At 36.5% G+C, this 20,536-nt stretch overlaps 1 protein-coding gene across 1 annotated transcript in view; it reads right to left on the bottom strand.

The window, feature by feature from the left end:
* The window catches only part of LRRIQ3 (leucine rich repeats and IQ motif containing 3), a 198,427-nt gene extending 180,258 nt beyond the window's left edge, over positions 1-18,169 (bottom strand). Inside the window, exons 1-2 of the mRNA XM_061186447.1 lie at positions 17,921-18,169; positions 13,891-14,214 (exon numbers count right to left, since the gene is read on the bottom strand). Of these exons, the coding sequence (XP_061042430.1) occupies positions 13,891-14,214; positions 17,921-18,169 (573 nt within the window). The remainder of the gene's footprint in view (positions 1-13,890; positions 14,215-17,920) is intronic.
* Between the last annotated feature and the right edge of the window lie 2,367 nt (positions 18,170-20,536).

Here is a 20,536-nt window from a genome sequence, read left to right as displayed (position 1 = left end):
TCAAAAAATGTGCAGAAGACCTAAACAGACATTTCTCCCAAGAAGACATACAGATGGCCAACAGGCACATGAAAAAATGCTCAACATCACTAATTATTAAAGAAATACAGATCAAAACTACAATGAGGTATCATCTCACTCTGGTCAGAATGGCCATCATCAAAATGTCTACAAATAATAAATGCTAGAGATGGTGTGGAGGAAAAGGAACCCTCCTACACTGTTGATGGGAATATAAATTGGTACAGCCACTATGGAGAACAATATAGAGGTTCCTTAAAACACTAAAAATAGAGCTACCAGATACTCCTGCAATCCCACTCCTGGGCATATATCTGGAGAAAACCATAATTTGAATAGATACATGCACCCCAATGTTCACTGCAGGACTATTTTCAATAGCCAAGACATGGAAGCAACCTAAATTTCCATTGACAGGTGAATGGATAAGATATGGTGTGTGTATGTATGCATATATATATATATGCATACATACAATGGAATATTACTCAGCCATAAAAAAAAGAATGAAATCATGCCATTTTTAGCAATATGAATGGACCTACAAGTTATCATACTAAGTAAAGTAAGTAAAGCAAGCCAGACAGAGTAAGACAAATATACTGCTTATGTGTGGAATCTTAAAAAAAAAACCAAATGAACTTATTTACAAAACAGAAATACAAAAAGAAAACAAACAAAGAAAAGGAAACACTGACAAAGAAAACAAACTTATGGTTACCAATGGGGAAAGAGGGAGGATAGGAGGTTGGGATTAACATATACTCACTTCTATGTATACAAGAGATAACCAACAAGGACCTACTGTATAGCACACAGAACTATAATCAACATTATGTAATAAGGGAAAAGAATCTGAAAAAGAATATATATTTATACATATGTATACATACTGTATACAGTATGTATAACTGTATCACTGTACTGTATACCTGAAACTAACATGACATTGTAAATCAGCTATACTTCAATAAAATTTAAAAAATAAAGTAAAACAAAACAACAAAAATAGAACATTGGTTTTGTTTAAGAATTAAATATGCCCAATTAAAAATACTCATCATAGCAGATTCTCCTCTCTCATGGTAGCCATGTGATCTAGTTCTGGTGGTAGAAGTCTTTCAGGTGGAATACCTAGAGGAGCTACTTTTTTCCTAATACAAAAAGGTAGACTTAGCTAACATGTGCTTTGTGTTCCTACCAATCCCCTTCCTCCTGATGTAAGCACATGCCTGGACATGAAAAAGCTCACTTCCTATGAGGGAAAATGTTCATTTGTTAAAGATACATGGCAGGAAGTTAGAATAAAGCTTGGTCCTTCACAACTTCCTTGAGAAGCTACACAGAAGGACTGACTACCTCTAAATTCTTTGTTTCATAACAAAAATAAAATCCATTTAGCTTGCTTTCTATTACATGCAGTCAAAACACAATCCCAATTGATAGCACTGATTCCTTGCCCAGATCACTCCTATCTTAAAATTATAAATATATATCCCCTACTATATGTTTTTAGATTTTTAGGTTAAAAAGCACTTCAAATTTCTAGCTACTTTGGTTTCATATAGTGAAGAAGCACTTGTGTTTTCCCCTGTCTTCAAGATATAAGTAATTTCCAACTAGACACCAAAAAACTAAACTCTATAAATTATATGTCACAGTTAAGAATAAACAGGTTCCTTCTAGACAGCTTCATTGTGCTATAGGGCACAAGTTTTTCTGTTTTGTTTTGTTTTTTTAACAACTTTATTGGAGAATAATTGCTTTACAATGGTGTGTTTCTGCTTTATAACAAAGTGAAACAGTTATACATATACATATGTTCCCATATCTCTTCCCTCTTGCATCTCCCTCCCTCCCACCCTCCCTACCCCACCCCTCTAGGTGGTCACAAAGCAGCGAGCTGATCTCCCTGTGCTATGCAGCTGCTTCCCACTAGCTATCTATTTTACGTTTGGTAGTGTATATATGTCCATGCCACTCTCTCACTTTGTCCAACCTTACGCTTCCCCCTCCCCGTATCCTCAAGTCCATTCTCTACTAGGTTTGCATCTTTATTAGCGTCTTGCCCGTAGGTTTTTCATGACCTTTTTTTTTTTCTTTTTTCCTTTTTTTTTTTTTAGATTTCATATATATGTGTTAGCATAAGGTATTTGTTTCTCTCTTTCTGACTTACTTCACTCTGTATGACAGTCTCTAGGTCCATCCACCTCACTACAAATAACTCAGTTTCATTCCTTTCTATGGCTGAGTAATATTCCATTGTATCTATGTGCCACTTCTTCTTTATCCTTTCATCTCTTGATGGACACTTAGGTTGTTTCCATGTTCTGGCTATTGTAAATAGAGCTGCAATGAACATTTTGGTACATGACTCTTTCTGAATTATGGTTTTCTCAGGGTATATGCCCAGTAGTGGGATTGCTGGGTCATACGGTAGTTCTATTTTTAGTTTTTTAAGGAACCTCCATACTGTTCTCCATAGTGGCTGTATCAATATACATTCCCACCAACAGTGCAAGAGAGTTCCCTTTTCTCCACACCCTCTCCAGCATTTATTGTTTGTAGATTTTTTGATGATGGCCATTCTGACTGGTGTGAGATGATATCTCATTGTAGTTTTGATTTGCATTTCTCTAATGATTAATGATGTTGAGCATTCTTTCATGTGTCTGTTGGCAATCTGTATATCTTCTTTGGAGAAATGTCTATTTAGGTCTTCTGCCCATTTTTGGATTGGGTTGTTTGTTTTTTTGATATTGAGCTGCATGAGCTGCTTGTAAATATTGGAGATTAATCCTTTGTCAGTTGCTTCATTTGCAAATATTTTCTCCCATTCTGAGGGTTGTCTTTTCATTTTGTTTATGGTTTCCTTTGCTGTGCAAAAGCTTTTAAGTTTCATTAGGTCCCTTTTGTTTATTTTTGTTTTTATTTCCATTTCTCTAGGAGCTGGGTCAAAAAGGATCTTGCTGTGATTTATGTCATACAGTGTTCTGCCTATGTTTTCCTCTAAGAGATTGATAGTGTCTGGCCTTACACTTAGGTCTTTAATCCATTTTGAGTTTATTTTTGTGTATGGTGTTAGGGAGTGTTCTAATTTCATTCTTTTACATGTAGCTGTCCAGTTTTCCCAGCACCACTTATTGAAGAGGCTGTCATTTCTCCACTGTATATTCCTGCCTCCTTTATCAAAGATAAGGTATCCATATGTGCATGGGTTTATCTCTGGGCTTTCTATCCTGTCCCATTGATCTATTTCTCTTTCTGTGCCAGTACCATACTGTCTTGATTACTGTAACTTTGTAGTATAGTCTGAAGTCAGGGAGCCTGATTCCTCCAGCTCTGTTTTTCTTTCTCAAGATTGCTTTGGCTATTCAGGGTCTTTTGTGTTTCCATACAAATTGTGAAATTTTTTGTTCTAGTTCTGTGAAAAATGCCAGTGGTAGTTTCATAAGGATGGCATTGAATCTGTAGATTGCTTTGGGTAGTAGAGTCATTTTCACAAAGTTGATTCTTCCAATCCAAGAACATGGTATATCTCTCCATCTGTTTGTATCATCTTTAATTTCTTTCATCAGTGTGTTATAGTTTTCTGCATACAGGTCTTTGGTCTCCTTAGGTAGGTTTATTCCTAGGTATTTTATTCTTTTTGTTGCAGTGGTAAATGGGAGTGTTTTCTTAATTTCTCTCTCAGATATTTCATCATTAGTGTATAGGAATGCAAGAGATTTCTGTGCATTAATTTTGTATCCTGCTACTTTACCAAATTCATTGATTAGCTCTAGTAGTTTTCTGGTAGCATCTTTAGGATTCTCTATGTATAGTATCATGTCATCTGCAAACAGTGACAGCTTTACTTCTTCTTTTCTGATTTGGAATCCTTGTATTTCTTTTTCTTCTCTGATTGCTGCGGCTAAACCTTCCAAAACTATGTTGAATAATAGTGGTGAGAGTGGGCAACCTTGTATTGTTCCAGATCTTAGAGGAAATGGTTTCAGTTTTTCACCATTAAGAACAATGTTGGCTGTGGGTTTGTCATACATGGCCTTTATTATGTTGAGGTGAGTTCCTTCTATGCCTATTTTCTGGAGTGTTTTTATCATAAATGGGTGTTGAATTTTGTCAAGTTTTTTTCTGCATCTATTGAGATGATCATATGGTTTTTATTCTTCAATTTGTTAATATGCTTTATCACACTGATTGATTTGCGTATATTGAAGAATCCTTGCATTCCTGGAATAAACCCCACTTGATCATGGTGCATGATCCTTTTAATGTGCTGTTGGATTCTGTTTGCTAGTATTTTGTTGAGGATTTTTGCATCTATGTTCATCAGTGATATTGGTCTGTAGTTTTCTTTCTTTGTGACATCTTTGGTTTTGGTATGAGAGTGATGGTGGCCTCGTAGAATGAGTTTGGGAGTGTTCCTCCCTCTGCTATATTTTGGAAGAGTTTGAGAAGGATAGGTGTTAGCTCTTCTCTAAATGTTTGATAGAATTCACCTGTGAAGCCATCTGGTCGTGGGCTTTTGTTTGTTGGAAGATTTTTAATCACAGTTTCAATTTCAGTGCTTGTGATTGCTCTGTTCATATTTTCTATTCCTTCCTGGTTCAGTCTCAGAAGGTTGTGCATTTCTAAGAATTTGCCCATTTCTTCCAGGTTGCCCACTTTATTGGCATATAGTTACTTGTAGTAATCTCTCACGATCCTTTGTATTTATGCAGTGTCAGTTGTTACTTCTCCTTTCTCATTTCTAATTCTATTGATTTGAGTCTTCTCCCTTTTTTTCTTGATGAGTCTGGCTAATGGTTTATCAATTTTGTTTATCTTCTCAAAGAACCAGCTTTTACTTTTATTGATCTTTGCTATCGTTTCCTTCATTTCTTTTTCATTTATTTCTGATCTGACCTTTATGATTTCTTTCCTTCTGCTAACTTTGGGGGTTTTTTGTTCTTCTTTCTCTAACTGCTTTATGTGTAAGGTTAGGTTGTTTATTTGAGAGGTTTCTTGTTTCTTAAGGGAGGATTTATTGCTATAAACTTCCCTCTTAGAACTGCTTTTGCTGCATCCCATAGGTTTTGGGTCGTCGTGCTTTCATTGTCATTTGTTTCTAGGTATTTTTTGACTTCCTCTTTGATTTCTTCAGTGATCTCTTGGTTATTAAGTAGTGTGTTTGCTTAGCCTTCATGTGTCTGTATTTCTTACAGATTTTTTCCTGTAATTGATATCTAGTCTCATAGCGTTGTGGTCAGAAAAGATACTTGATATGATTTCAATTTTCCTAAATTTACCAAGGCTTGATTTGTGACCCAAGATATGATCTATCCTGCAGAATGTTCCATGAGCACTTGAGAAAAATGTGTATTCTGTTGTTTTTGGGTGGAATGTCCTATAAATATCAATTAAGTCCATCTTGTTTAATGTATCATTTAAAGCTTGTGTTTCCTTATTTATTTTCATTTTGGATGATCTGTCCATTGGCGAAAGTGGGGTGTTAAAGTCCCCTACTATGATTGTGTTACTGTCGATTTCCCCTTTTATGGCTGTTAGTATTTGCCTTATGTATTGAGGTGCCCCTATGTTGGATGCATAAATATTTACAATTGTTATATCTTCTTCTTGGATTGATCCCTTGATCATTATGTAGTGTCCTTCTTTGTCTCTTGTAATAGTCTTTGTTTTAAAGTCTATTTTGTCTGATATGAGAATTGCTACTCCAGCTTTCTTTTGATTTCCATTTGCATGGAATATCTTTTTCCACCCCCTCATTTTCAGCCTGTATGTGTCCCTAGGTCTGAAGTGGGTCTCTTGTAGACAGCATATATATGGGTCTTGTTTTTGTATCCATTCAGCCAATCTATATCTTTTGGTTGGAGCATTTAATCCATTTACATTTAAGGTAATTATCGATATGTATGTTCCAATTACCATTTTCTTAATTGTTTTGGGTTTGTTATTGTAGGTCTTTTCCTTCTCTTGTGTTTCCTGCCTAGAGAAACTCCTTTAGCATTTTTTGTAGAGCTGGTTTGGTGGTGCTGAATTCTCTTAGCTTTTGCTTGTCTGTAAAGATTTTAATTTCTCCATCGAATCTGAATGAGATCCTTGCTGGGTAGAGTAATCTTGGTTGTAGGATTTTTCCTTCATCACTTTAAACATGTCCTGCCACTCCCTTCTGGCTTGCAGAGTTTCTGCTGAAAGATCAGCTGTTAACCTTATGGGGATTCCCTTATGTTTTATTTGTTGTTTTTCCCTTACTGCTTTTAATATTTTTTCTTTGTGTTTAATTTTTGATAGTTTGATTAATGTGTCTTGGCATGTTTCTCCTTGGATTTATCCTGTATGAGACTCTCTGCACTTCCTGGACTTGATTAACTGTTTCCTTTCCCATATTCAGGAAGTTTTCAACTATAATCTCTTCAAATATTTTCTCAGTCCCTTTCTTTTTCTTTTCTTCTTCTGGGAGCCCTCTAATTCGAATGTTGGTGCATTTAATGTTGTCCCTGAGGTCTCTGAGACTGTCCTCAATTCTTTTCATTCTTTTTTCTTTATTCTGCTCTGCAGTAGTTATTTCCACCATTTTATCTTCCAAGTCACTTATCCGTTCTTCTGCCTCAGTTGTTCTGCTATTGATCCCTTCTAGAGAATTTTTAATTTGTATTGTTCATCACTGTTTCTTTGCTCTTTAGTTCTTCTAGGTCGTTGTTAAACGTTTCTTCTATTTTCTCCATTCTATTTCCAAGATTTTGGATCATCTTTACTATCATTACTCTGAATTCTTTTTCAGGTAGACTGCCTATTTCCTCTTCATTTGTTTTGTCTGGTGGGTTTTTGCCTTGCTCCTTCATCTGGTGTCTGTTTCTCTGTCTTCTCATTTTGCTTAACTTACTGTGTTTGCGGTCTCTTTTTCGCAGGCTGCAGGTTCGTAGTTTGCGTTGTTTTTGCTGTCTGTCTCCAGTGGCTAAGGTTGGTTCAGTGTGTTGTGTAGGCTTCCTGGTGGAGGGGACTAGTGCCTGTGTTCTGGTGGATGAGGCTGGATCTTGTCTTTCTGGTGGGCAGGTCCACGTCTGGTGGTGTGTTTTGGGGTGTCTGTGGTCTTATTATGACTTTAAGCAGCCTCTGTGCTAATGGATGGGGTTGTGTTCCTAGGTGTTTGGCATAGGGTGTCCAGCACTGTAGCTTGCTGGTCGTTGAGTGGAGCTGGGTCTTGGCATTGAGATGGAGATCTCTGGGAGATTTTTGCCATTTGTTATTACGTGGAGCTGGGAGGTCTCCTGTAGACCAGTAGCCTGAACTTGGCTCTCCCACCTCAGTGGCACAGCCCTGATGCCTGGCTGGAGCACCAAGAGCCTGTCCTCCACACGGCTCAGAATAAAAGGGAGATAAAAAAGAAAGAAAGAAAGAAGAAGGTAAAATAAAATAAAATAAAGTAAAATTTTAAAAAGTTATTAAAATAAAAAAATAATTATTTAAAAAAAAAATTTTAATAAAAAAAACAAAAAAACAAACAAAAAAACCGGACATAGAGAACCCTAGGACAAATGGTAAAAGCAAAGTTTTACAGACAAAATCACACACAGAAGCATTCACATACACACTCACAAAACGAGAAGAAGGGGAAAATATATATATCTCGTTGCTCCCAAAGTCCACCTCCTCAATTTGGGATGATTTCTTGTGTATTCAGGTATTCCACAGATGCAGGGTACATCAAGTTGATTGTAGAGATTTAATCCACTGCTCCTGAGGCTGCTGGGCGAAATTTCCCTTTCCCTTCTCTTTTCACACAGCTCCTGGGGTTCAGCTTTGGATTTGGACCCGCCTCTGCGTGTAGGTCACCTGAGGGCATCTGTTCTTCCCTCAGACAGGACGGAGTTAAAGGACCAGTGGCTTCAGGGGCTCTGGCTCACTCAGGCCAGGGAGAGGAAGGGGTACGGAGTGCCCGGTGAGCTTGTGGCGGCAGAGGCCAGCGTGACATTGCACCAGCCTGAGGCGTGCTGTGCGTTCTTCAGGGGAAGCTGTCCCTGGATCACGGGACCCTGGCAGTGGCAGGCTGCACAGGCTTTTGGAAGGGATGGTTTGGATAGTGACCTGTACTTGCACACAGGCTTCTTGGTGGCTGCAGCAGCAGCCTTAGTGTCTCATGCCCATCTCTGGGGTCCTCGCTGATAACCGCAGCTCGTGCCCATCTCTGGAGCTCCTTTAAGCGGCACTCTTAATCCCCTCTCCTCGCGCACCAGGAAACAACGAGGCAAGAAAATGTCTCTTGTCTCTTCGGCAGCTCCAGACTTTTTCCCAGACTCCCTACCGGCTAGCTGTGGTGCACTAGCTGGTCAGCACCGATCCTCTGTGCGGGAATCTCTCCGCTTTGCCCTCCGCACCTTTGTTGCTGCGCTCTCTTCCGTGGCTCCAAAGCTTCCCCTCTCCACCACCCGCAGTCTCCACCCGTGAAGGGCCATCCTAGTGTGTGGAAACCTTTCCACCTTCACAGCTCCCGCCCACTGGTGCGGGTCCTGTCCCTTTTCTTTTGTCTCTGTTTTTCTTTTTTATTTTGCCCTACCCAGGTACATGGGGAGTTTCTTGCCTTTTGGGAGGTCTGAGGTCTTCTCCCAGCGTTCAGTAGGTGTTCTGTAGGGGTTGTTCCACATGTAGATGTATTTCTGATGTATCTGTGGGGAGGAAGGTGATCTCCGCATCTTACTCTTCCGCCATCTTGAAGCTCCTCCTCCGGGCACAAGTTTTAATCACATTAATTTGTTCGTTTGGAATGAACATAGATTTCTTAAATTTCTACATCCATGCCCTTCTGATAAAAGAATAATACTTACTGAAAAAATTGTGTGAAATATTATGAGGTTCATTATAATTTTTCAGTTTTCATAATGTTCTTATACTCAATAAGTGCAACTAAATGTTTTGAAAATGTATTTCAAACACTACTAAATAAATAAATAACCCCATAGGTTGTCATTTATTCCTTTCTCAAGTGTTTGTTTATACTGCTATAAATTAAATAAAATCTTTCAATAATCAACGAATAACCAAAAGAACATTGCTTCTAGCAAAAATAATGAATAAAAATTTATAGGTAAACTGAAAAACTTTTATTCAAATAGATTTCTTTAAACCTCTACAACTCACAGAAATTCTGCTGGAATTTGGTGTACCTATATCTCTTTCAGGCTTACTCCGGTTGCGATGCTTTCTATTAATGCTTTCTCCACAACATTTTTCTTCAATTATTCCCTTTTTTTGGTGACATTTTCAACCTCTTTTTTAAAAATTAAAACTAATTTCCCTCAGCTTAAAAATACATTATAGTATCATCTCACTTTTTTTTTTAAAGGCTTTCCATTAATCTTATTGTCTACAGTTAAGGCATTATGTTTCCTTTGTCCAAAATTTTCTCCGAAAAGTTTCTATACTTGGCAATCACGTATTAACCATTACAATTTCATATACACCCTTAACAAGTTAGTGAAATTCCAAAGATGTAATAACCTCTTCACTATCAAAAAGCCTTTCAAAATATTTTTGTATCAGTGCTAACTTTTATTGGCTCTTTAAAAACATTATTCATTTTTAAGTCACTCTTTTCTCTTAAGTGGTAATAAGCCATGTCTCTGTTTTTCCTTCTATGTCATTGGATCAATCTCTGTTTTCCTCATTGTTTCCACTGTTTTCTATGCACAAAATGAGACTGAGCTCTAAGGCTCTGTCCTTAGCTCTTAGACTTTATTGATCCCTACATTTTCTTGTGACAGCTTGGCTTCAACTATGAGCTCGAGCAAATGACTACTGGATTTACATCTTAGACCTAGAACACTATTTCTGAATTTTAGTTCTTCATTTCCCATGCCTGGCTGATATCTCAATATCAATATCCTGCCTCAAATAAACATGACCAAACTTAACTTTCTACCAAAACTCTTCAAATGTCACCATTTCTGTTAACTAGGTTATTTATTTCCCTGATTACTGATTCCCAAAGTTCAAAATACCAGAGGAGTCTTTCTTCACTTATTCTTCTCCTATTGCATTCAATCAATTTTTTAAAAAATCTTGCCAAATCTTTGTACTGGTCCTTTGTGATGTAGTGTTGATTGTAGGACTAAGACCAAGACAGACGTGAAATCTCAGCTTCATGACTGTCTAGATGTCTTATATTAGATAAGTTCCTAAACCTCACTATATTTCATTTTCTTCCGTAAAATAAGAGTAATACCTTTCCAAATCAAAGGATATGATGAATAGATAAAACACTTTTCAGAAAGTCCTTCCCCATCCACCCTAACTAAAGTATTTGCCTAAATCTCTACCCCTTTCACCCTATGTTACCACTTTATTTTATTTTATTTAGAAATTAACACTATCTGACATTCTATGGTTGACTGATTGACTGATTGACTGTTTTTTGCTTACAAGTTTATTCCCTATGTCTTTCCACTGGAGTTCATGAGAGCAGGACCTTTGTCAGTATTATTTACCACAGAATCCAAAATAATCCCTCTCACATATTAGGTGCTCAATACATATTTGGTAAAGGAATGAAGGAATAAAATACATGAAGTGCCTGCCACAATGGCTTTTAGAGTGTCTGTCCTCTACTTTATGCTATCTTCTTTCTTCTTTGCCACTGCTATCTTCGTGTATCAACCTTAATTACATTTCTGGCCTACAATAATTGGTCTCTCTGCCCTCATCTGTCTCCTAATCCCCATTAATCTGCTAGTAAAATACTGGATTAATCTCCTTTAAAAAAACTTTTTATTTATAAAAACTACTTATTCATAGACACCAACTATGACAGAATGTCTTTTAATTTCCTATTCAAACTACTTCAATAGATCTTCATAACATTTATTAAGAAGTCTAAACTCCTTAGTATATCATCCAAGATTCTTTTCAGTACTCCCCCTGCCTCTAAATTCCAACTAATTCCTTATACAAACCTCAGTCATTTTGATTGTCCTTAAAAGGGTCACGTCTGTTCCTACCTTTGATTACACCATACCACACAACTAGAATACCTAAATGAAATTCTTCCTTTAGAGCCCTGGTTAAGATACCAGACCTAAATACTGCCTTGTTTTATATTTCTCCACGTTTTTTAAACTATTATTATAAAATCATTAATATACTCATAATTTTTAAAGAATCATATGCAGCTATAAAAAGTCTTTCAACTTTCTAATCTCCAGGCTTCCCATGTATAATCACTGTTTATTGTTTATATATCCTTTCAGATGTGATTACTATTCAAATGTTTTTAGATTTTTCATCAATATTCAATGTGTATATATGTATATATGTAGAATTATATATACTTACAACATATTGCACTGTTCTGAAACATACATCTTTACTTTCTATGTCATGTACCTGACTTGTCTAACACCTGCAGAATTCACCACTTATTTCGAACACTGACATGACTTATTTGCTCTAATATTCATATGACATGAAGCATGTTTTCTGCTGTTTTTGTCTATCCATTTAAGTATTTTGTAACCTACAACTAGATGTCAAGTTTCCCAAGTACTTTTTTCAACATTTTAAAAGTCAACATACAATGGTGATTTGAACATGTAATGTCACCATATTAACTATTTAGAAATTGAATATTTTATCCTCTTCCATTAAAAATCCAAATAATAATCAAATGCCTGGAATTAAACATTGAAAAAAATAAACTATTTCCTAATGGAATCATTCAAATATTGAAAAAAAAAAAAGAGATCCACTTTCAATCAAAAAACAAATATTCTGAGTCAACCAAAAACTTCTAGAACTAAGAAATGAGAATAGCAAAGTGGCAGAATATCAGATTAAATAAAATTTTAATTGTATTTCTATATGCTAATAAAAAAATACAAAATGAAATTAATAAATGATTCCATTCACAATATCACAAAAATAAATAAAATGCATAGAAATAAATTTTCAAAAATTAAGTGAAAGACTTGTACACTGAAAACAACAAAACTGAGAGAATTAAAGAGTACTTAAATAAAATGACAGTTCATGTTCAAGGACAAGAATACTATTATAAAGATGGTAATTCTCCACAAATTGATCTATAAATTCAATGGAATCCTTATCACTATCCCAGCAGGAATCATTGTAGAAACTGACAAGCTGATCCTAAAATTCATTTGTAAATGCAAGGAACCCTGAATAGCCAAAGCAATATTGAAAAAGAAGAGCAAAGTTGGAGAACTCACACTTCCCTATTTTGAAACTTAACTACAAAGCTATAGTAATCAAGACTGTGTAGTACTGCTGTAAGGACAGCTATATAGACCACTGGAATATAATTGAGAGTCTAGAAATAAATGCTTACATTTATGGCCAACTGATTTTTAACAAAAAATATCAAGGCAATTCACTGGGGGAATGGGGCTGGTATAATTGAATATCCACATGCAAAAAATAAACTTAGACTCTTACTTCACACCATGTAAAAATATTCATTCAAGATAAAACATAGATCTAAATTTCAGAGATATAATTATTAAAACTTTAGAATAAAACATAAAAGAAAAAATTTTTGGCCTTGAATTAGGCAGAGTTCTTAGATATAACACCAAAAGCATGATCCATAAACAAAAAATTCTAAATTGGACTTCATAAAACTCAAAACTTTTTGCTTCAAAAAAGACCATTAAGAAAATGAAAAGACAAGCTACAGGCTAGGAGAAAATATTTGCAATTCTTCTATCTGATAGAGGACTTATACCCAGATATCTACTGTTATAAATCAATAATGAGACAAACACCCACTTTAAAAATGGGCAAAAAATTTGTATAGACATTGGACCAAAGAAGATATATGCATAGTTAATAAGCAGATGAAAAGATGCTTATCATCATCATTACTTTTTAGAGATATAAAAATTAAAACCATTGTGAAATACCCTTCACACCTACTAGAATGTCTATAGTGCAAAAGATAGAAAATACTAAGTGTTTGAAAGAACATACAGAAAATGGAACCTTAATGCATCAGCGGTTTCCACTTTTTAGAAAACAATTCAGTTTCTTAAAAAGTTAAACATAAACTTACCATACATCCCAGCAAATGCACTCCTAAGTATCTACCCAAAGAAAATGAAAATATATGTCTACACAAAGACATGTAAGTAGGTGTTTACAGCAGCATTTTCATAATAACAAAAACTAGAAATAATCCAAATGTCCATTGGTGAATGAACAAAGAAAATGTAATATATTCACAAAATGGAATAACACCCAGCAATCTAAAGGAACAAACTACTGATACATGCTACAACATGAATAAGGCTCAAACACATCACCTTAGGTGAAAGAAGGCAGGTGAAAAAGACTACATATTCTATGATTCCATTTTTATAAAATGTTTAGAAAAACAAATTAATAGAGACAGAAAACAGATCAATGGTTACCTAGGACCAAGTTGGGAGTGGGGATTAACTGCAGATGGGAAAGAAGGAAACTGGTGGAGTGGTGGAAATTTCTAACACTGGATTGTGAAGACAGTTATACAGCACTGTTAATTTACCAAAATTATGGAATCATACATGTAAGATGGGTGAAGTTTACAGTAAGTAAGCTATACCTCCTTAAAGCTATTGAAACATAATGGAGACCCAAAAAAGTCAAATATTTGTTTCTCTACAATTTGATAATCCTATGTTCAATAATTTTTAGCAGTAGGCATATAGGCTTTTATAAATTTTTAGTTATAAGACATTACTAATATATTCATTAGTTTACTATATTTTATGTAAATGATACAAAATACTGGTTTATATAATTTAGGTAAAGAATTTAGAAGCTAAAATTTTACTTCTATACATTTATTTAAAATGAAACCCTAATGAAGCTAATTACCTTTTTCAAAGCAGGGCAGAAATTAAAGAAAAGTCGGTGGTTATATGTTTTGAATCTTTCAGGAAGATGCCAGTTCTGAATTATTTCTTCATCAGAAATCACATGATGATCCAGTGCTTTGAGAGACCATATACTGTTGACAAGAACATGTCTATATCCTTTTATAAGGCTTACGGGACAATCAAACATAGTGAGGGCAATGAGGCTTGGACAAGCAGATAACATACATACATTCTTTAACTTTGCAAACCCATTGTCATGTAGATAGAGAAGTCTTAGGTTCTTCAATCCACTCCAAAATCTGGTATCTGGTAGACTCTTTATCTGAAATATCATTAATAATAATATGTTAAATACAAATATAAATTTTCCATGAATTACATTGAAAAAGGAAAAATATTAAACATCTTCTATAATTCAATGTTTTCCCAAATAGCAAATTTCTCATTAGTAAGCAAAAACAGAATTTCTAATTACCCAAATGATGACTGGGGTAAACCAAAATACACTAGGTGTCTGTAATTAATAGTGTAATTAAATAAACAAACATATATACTCCATTCAATAAAAGTCCCTTTGTAATAAGCAGACTCTTTAAACTTTTATAAAGTACTTCCCTTACATGAAAAACTTAAGAGGTCAAATCAATCAATGTGATAGTGATACTCCACATTAACAAAATGAAGGATAAATATCATACAATCATCACAATAGATACAGAAAAAGTATTTGACAAAATTCAACATCCATTTATGATTAAAACTCTCAACAAGCTGGGTATAGAGGGAATGTATCTCAACATAATAAAGGCCATATCTGACAAGCTCACAGCTAACATCAGTCTCAGTGGTGAAAAGATAAAATATTTTCCTCTAAGAGCAAGAATAAGACAAGGATGCCCACTCTCACCACTTTTATTCAGCATAGCACTGGAAGCTAGAAGTCCTAGACAGAGCAATTAGGCAAGAAGAAGGGACAAAAGGCAACCAAATTGGAAATGAAAAAGTAAAACTGTCACTTTTTGCAGATTACATGATATTATACAGGCATACCTCAGAGATTTTGTGTGTTGAGCTCCAGGCCATTGCAATAAAGCAAATATTGCAATAAAGCAAGTCACAAAAATTTTTTGGTTTCCCAGTGCATATTAAAGTTGTTTACACTATACGGTAATCTATTAAGTGTGCAATAGCATTATGTCTAAAAAACCAATGTACATACCTTAAGTAAAAAATACTTTATTGCTAAAAAATGCTAACCATCATCTGATAATGTAAGATTGCCACAAACCTTCAATTTGTAAAAAATGCAGTATCTGTGAAGTGCAATAAAGTGATGCCCAATAAAATGCAGTATGCCTGTATATGGAAAACCCTAAATACTCCATAAAAAACTGTTAGAACTAATAAATAAAATCAGTAACATTTCAGAATACAAAATCAATACACAAAATTATGTTGACTTTCTACACATTAAGTATTAACTATCAGAAAGAGAAATTAATAAAACAATCCCACTCACAACTTCATCAAAAAGAATAAAATGCCTAGGAATATATTTAACCAAGGATGTGAAAGATATGTACACTGAAAACTATAAGACATACTGAAAAGAAATTGAAGAAGACATAAATAAATTGAAAGATACTCTGTGCTTGTGAATTGCAAGAACTAATATTGTTAAAATGTTCATACTACCCAAAGCAATCTACAGATTCAACACAAGCCATACCAAAATTTCAGTGGCATTTTTCACATAAATAGAACAAATAATCCTAACATTTCTATGAAATTACAAAAAACCTCAAATAGGCAAAATGATCTTGAGAAAGAACAAAGCTGGAGCCCTCACACTTCCTGAATTCAAGAATATTACAAAGCTACAGTAAAAAAAAACAGTATGGTACTGGCATTTAAAAACAAACAAACAAACACATAGGTCAATGGAACAGAAAGATAGCCCAGAAATAAACCCACACATATATGTTCAATTGATTTACAAAAAAGGAGCCAAGAATATACAATGGGAAAAGAAGAGTCTCGTCAATAAATTTGTTGGGAAAACTGGACAGGCACTTGTGAAAGAATGAAACTTGACCACTATCCTATGCTATACACAAAAATTAACTCAAAATGGATTAAAGACTTGAACACAAAATATGAAACCATAAAACTCCTAGAAGAAAACATTGGTGGTAAGCTCCTTGACATCGGTCTTGGCAATAATTTTTTTGATTTGACACCAAAAGCAAAGGCTAAAAAAACCAAAACTGAGCAAGTGAGATGATGTCAAACTAAAAAGCTTCTGCACAGTAAAGGAAACCATCAATGAAATGAAAAGGCAACTGGGACTTCCTTGGTGGTCCAGTGCTAAAGAATCCGCCTTACAATGCAGGGGACGCAGGTTCGATCCCTGGCCAGGGATCTAAGATCCCACATGCCACGGGGCAACTAAACCCGTGTGCCACAACTACTGAGCTCGCGCACCTCAACTAGAGAGCTTGCGTGCCACAAACTACAGAGCCCACGTGCTCTGGAGCCCAGGTACCACAACGAAAGATCCCACATGCTCAACAAAGATCTCGTGTGCCGCAACCAAAGACCCGACGCAGCCAAAAATAAATAAAAATAAATAAATAAATAATAAATAAATCTTACCAAAAAAAAGAAAAGAAAAGGCAACCTACTGAATGGGGGAAAATATTTGCAAATCATATCTGAGAAGGGGCTAATATCCAAAATACATACAGAATTCATACAACAATAGCAAAAACCCAAACAATCCAACTAAAAAATGGGAAGAGGATCTAAGTTAATGTTTTTCCAAAGAAGACATCCAATGGCCAACAGGTACATGAAAAGATACTCAACATCACCAATCATCAGGGAAATGCATATTAAAACCACAAATTCAATCACTTCACACCTATTAGAATGCCTATTATCAAAAAGACAAGAAATAACAAGTTGGCAAGGATGAGGAGAAAAGGGAACCATGTGCAGTGTTTGTGCAATTGTAAATTGGTGCAGCCACTATGAAAACAGCAAGGAGGTTCCTCAAAAAATTCAAAATAAAGCTTCCATATGAGCCAGCAATTCTACCTCCAGGAATTTATTTCAAGGAAATGAAAACACTAGCTCAAAAAGACACATACATCCCCATGTTCACTGCAGCATTATTTATAATAGCCAAGACATGAAAGCAACCTAAGTGTCTATCTATAGATGAATAAGTAAAGAAAATGTTGTGTGTATACACAGTGGAGTATTACTGACTCAAAAAAGAATGAAATCATGCCATTTGCAACAAAATGGTGGACGTTGAGAGCATTATGCAAAATGAAATAAGTCAGACAGAAAAAGACAAGTACCATATGATCTAACTCATGTGGAATTTAAAAAAGCAAAAAACAAACAAAAAGCAAACTCTTAGATACAGAGAACTCATTGGTGATTCAGAGACAAAGGGGGTGGGTGAAATGGTGAAGTTGCTGAAAAGATACAAATGTTCAGTTATAAAATAAATCAGTCCTGGGGATATAATATACAGCAGGGTGAGTACAGTTAATAATACTGGATTATATATTTGAAAGTTGCTAAGAGAGCAGATATTAAAAGTTCTCATCACAAGGGAAAAATTGTAACTCTTTGGTGATGGATGTTAACTTGACATATTGTGATCATTTTGCAATATACACAAATATTGAACCATTATGTTTTATACCTGAAATTAATGTAATACTACATGTCAATTATAGGTCATTAAAAAATTAAGAAGTCAAGAAGTAGTCTTAAGACTATGGATTTAAGAAGTAAACCAAATCACACACTGTTGGTCTAGATATTTTAAATTAAAAATGTTTGCTTATACTTAAAATTTTTGTGTTTATATATATATTTTTATTTAATTTTGAATTGTTTATATTTCACATATAAGACTACCTGGGAGAAATACTGTACACAGATAACATAAGTGCTTATTAAATATCAACTTCATTTATATGCAGATAACTGAAATGGCTATTGCTTACCTGATTTCCATGGAGATCAAGTTTGACTAATTTTATACAACTCTGAAGTGGATGAATATCTGTAATAAAATTGTTTGAGAAGATGCACACTCTAAGAGAGACACAAGATTGAAAACTTTCCATAGATTTTAAATGAAGGCCACTGAACTTCACAAAAACAAAATCTTTTTGATTTTCTATTATATTTTCATTATAGTGACTCCATTCTCTATGATTGGTTAGCTCTTCTGTGATTGTTCCATGAAACATCTAGGAAAAATGGGAAATTTTGAATGTTTTTTTCAACTTTCACAAATAAATCTAGGGGGGTCTGGGCAAGATGGTGGAAGAGTAAGACGCGGAGATCACCTTCCTTCCCACAGATACATTAGAAATACAACTACACGTGGAACAACTCCTACAGAACATCCACTGAACGCTGGCAGAAGACGTCAGACCTCCCAAAAGGCAAGAAACTCCCCACGTACTTGGGTAGGGCAAAAGAAAAAAGAAATAACAGAGACAAAAGAATAGGGACGGGACCTGCACCAGTGGGAGGGAGCTGTGAAAGAGGAAAGATTTCCACACACTAGGAAGCCCATTCGCGGGCGGAGACTGCGGGTGGTGGAGGGGGGAAGCTTCGGAGCCACAGAGAAGACAGCGCAGCAACAGGGGTGCGGAGGGCAAAGCGGAGAGATTCCCGCACAGAGGATCGGTGCTGACCAGCTAGTGCACCACAGCTGGCCGGGAGGGAGTCCGGGAAAAAGTCTGCAGCTGCCGAAGAGGCAAGAGACTTTTTCTTGCCTCTTTGTTCCGCAGTGCGCAAGGAGAGGGGATTCAGAGCGCCGCCTAAACGAACTCCAGAGACGGGCGCAAGCCGCGGCTATCAGCACGGACCCCACAGCAACAGGGGCACAGAGGGAAAAGCGGAGAGATTCCCGCACACAGGATCGGTGCCAAGAAGCACTCACCAGCCCGAGAGGCTTGTCTGCTCACCCGCCTGGGCGGGCGGGGGCTGGGAGCTGAGGCTCGGGCTTAGGTCGGATCCCAGGGAGAGGACTGGGGTTGGCTGCGTGAACACAGCCTGAAGGGGTTAGAGCACCACAGCTAGCCGGGAGGGAGTCCGGGAAAAAGTCTGCAGCTGCCAAAGAGGCAAGAGACTTTTTCTGGCCTCTTTGTTTCCTGGTGCGCGAGGAGAGGGGATTCACAGCACCGCCTAAATGAACTCCAGAGACGGGCGTGAGCCGCGGCTATCAGCGCAGACCCCAGAGACGGGCATGAGACGCTAAGGCTGCTGCTGCCGCCGCCACCAAGAAGCCTGTGTGCGAGCACAGGTCACTATCCACACCGTCCCTCCCAGGAGCCTGTGCAGCCCGCCACTTCCAGGGTCCCGTGATCCAGGGACAACTTCCCCAGGAGAACGCACAGCGCGCCTCAGGCTGCTGCAACGTCACGCCGGCCTCTGACGCCGCAGGCTCCCCCCGCATCCGTACCCCTCCCTCCCCCCAGCCTGAGTGAGCCAGAGCCCCCGAAGCAGCTGCTCCTTTAACCCCTTTCTGTCTGGGCAGGGAAGAGATGCCCTCAGGCGACCTACATGCAGAGGCGGGTCCAAATAAAAAGCTGAACACTGGGAGCTGTAAGAACAAAGAAGAGAAAGGGAAATCTCTCCCAGCAGCCTCAGAAGCAGCGGATTAAAGCTCCACAAACAACTTAATGTGCCTGCATCTGTTGAATACCTGAATACACAACGAATCATCCCAAATTCAGGAGGTGGACTTTGGGGGCAGGATATATTAATTTTTCCCCTTTTCCTTTTTTTGTGAGTGTATATCCTTCTGGGTGAGATTTTGTCTGTATAGCTTTGCTTTCACCATTAGTCCTAGGGTTCGGTCCGTCCGTTGTTTTTTTCTTTTTTTTTTTTTTTTTTACTTAAAAAAATTTTTTTTCTTAATAAATATTTTCTTAATAATTTTTTCCTTATTTTCTATTTTTAAAAATTAAAAAAATTTTTTCTTAATAAGTATTTTCATATTTTTTATTTTAAAAAATTAATTTTTTTCTTAATAAATTTTTTCTTAATGATTTTTTCTTAATTTTTATTATAAAAAATTAATAAATCTATTTTTAAAAATTAAAAAATTTTTTTCTTAAATTTATTCTTAAAAATTTTTTTCTTATTTTTTATTATAATAGCTTTATTTTATTTTATTTTATTTTATTTTTTTTATTTTATCCTCTTTATTTCTTTCTATTTTTTCTCCCTTTTATTCTTGAGCCGTGTGGATGAAAGGCTCTTGGTGCTCCAGCCAGGCATCAGGGCTGTGCCTCTGAGGTGGCAGAGCCAAATTCAGGACACTGGTCCACAAGAGACCTCCCAGCTCCACGTAATACCAAAGAGCGAAAGTCTCTCAGAGATCTCCATCTCAACATCAAGACCCAGCTTCACTCAATGACCAGCAAGCTACAGTGCCGGACACCCTATGCCAAACAACTAGCAAGACAGGAACACAGCCCCATCCATTAGCAGAGAGGCTGCCTAAAATCATAATAAGGCCACAGACACCCCAAAACACACCACCAGACGTGGACGTGCCCACCAGAAAGACAAGATCCAGCCTCATCCACCAGAACACAGGC

Source organism: Eubalaena glacialis, chromosome 3, assembly GCF_028564815.1.
Source record: "Eubalaena glacialis isolate mEubGla1 chromosome 3, mEubGla1.1.hap2.+ XY, whole genome shotgun sequence".
Classification (NCBI taxonomy): Eukaryota; Metazoa; Chordata; class Mammalia; order Artiodactyla; family Balaenidae; genus Eubalaena; species Eubalaena glacialis.
This window is presented reverse-complemented; position numbering and strand designations above follow the sequence as displayed.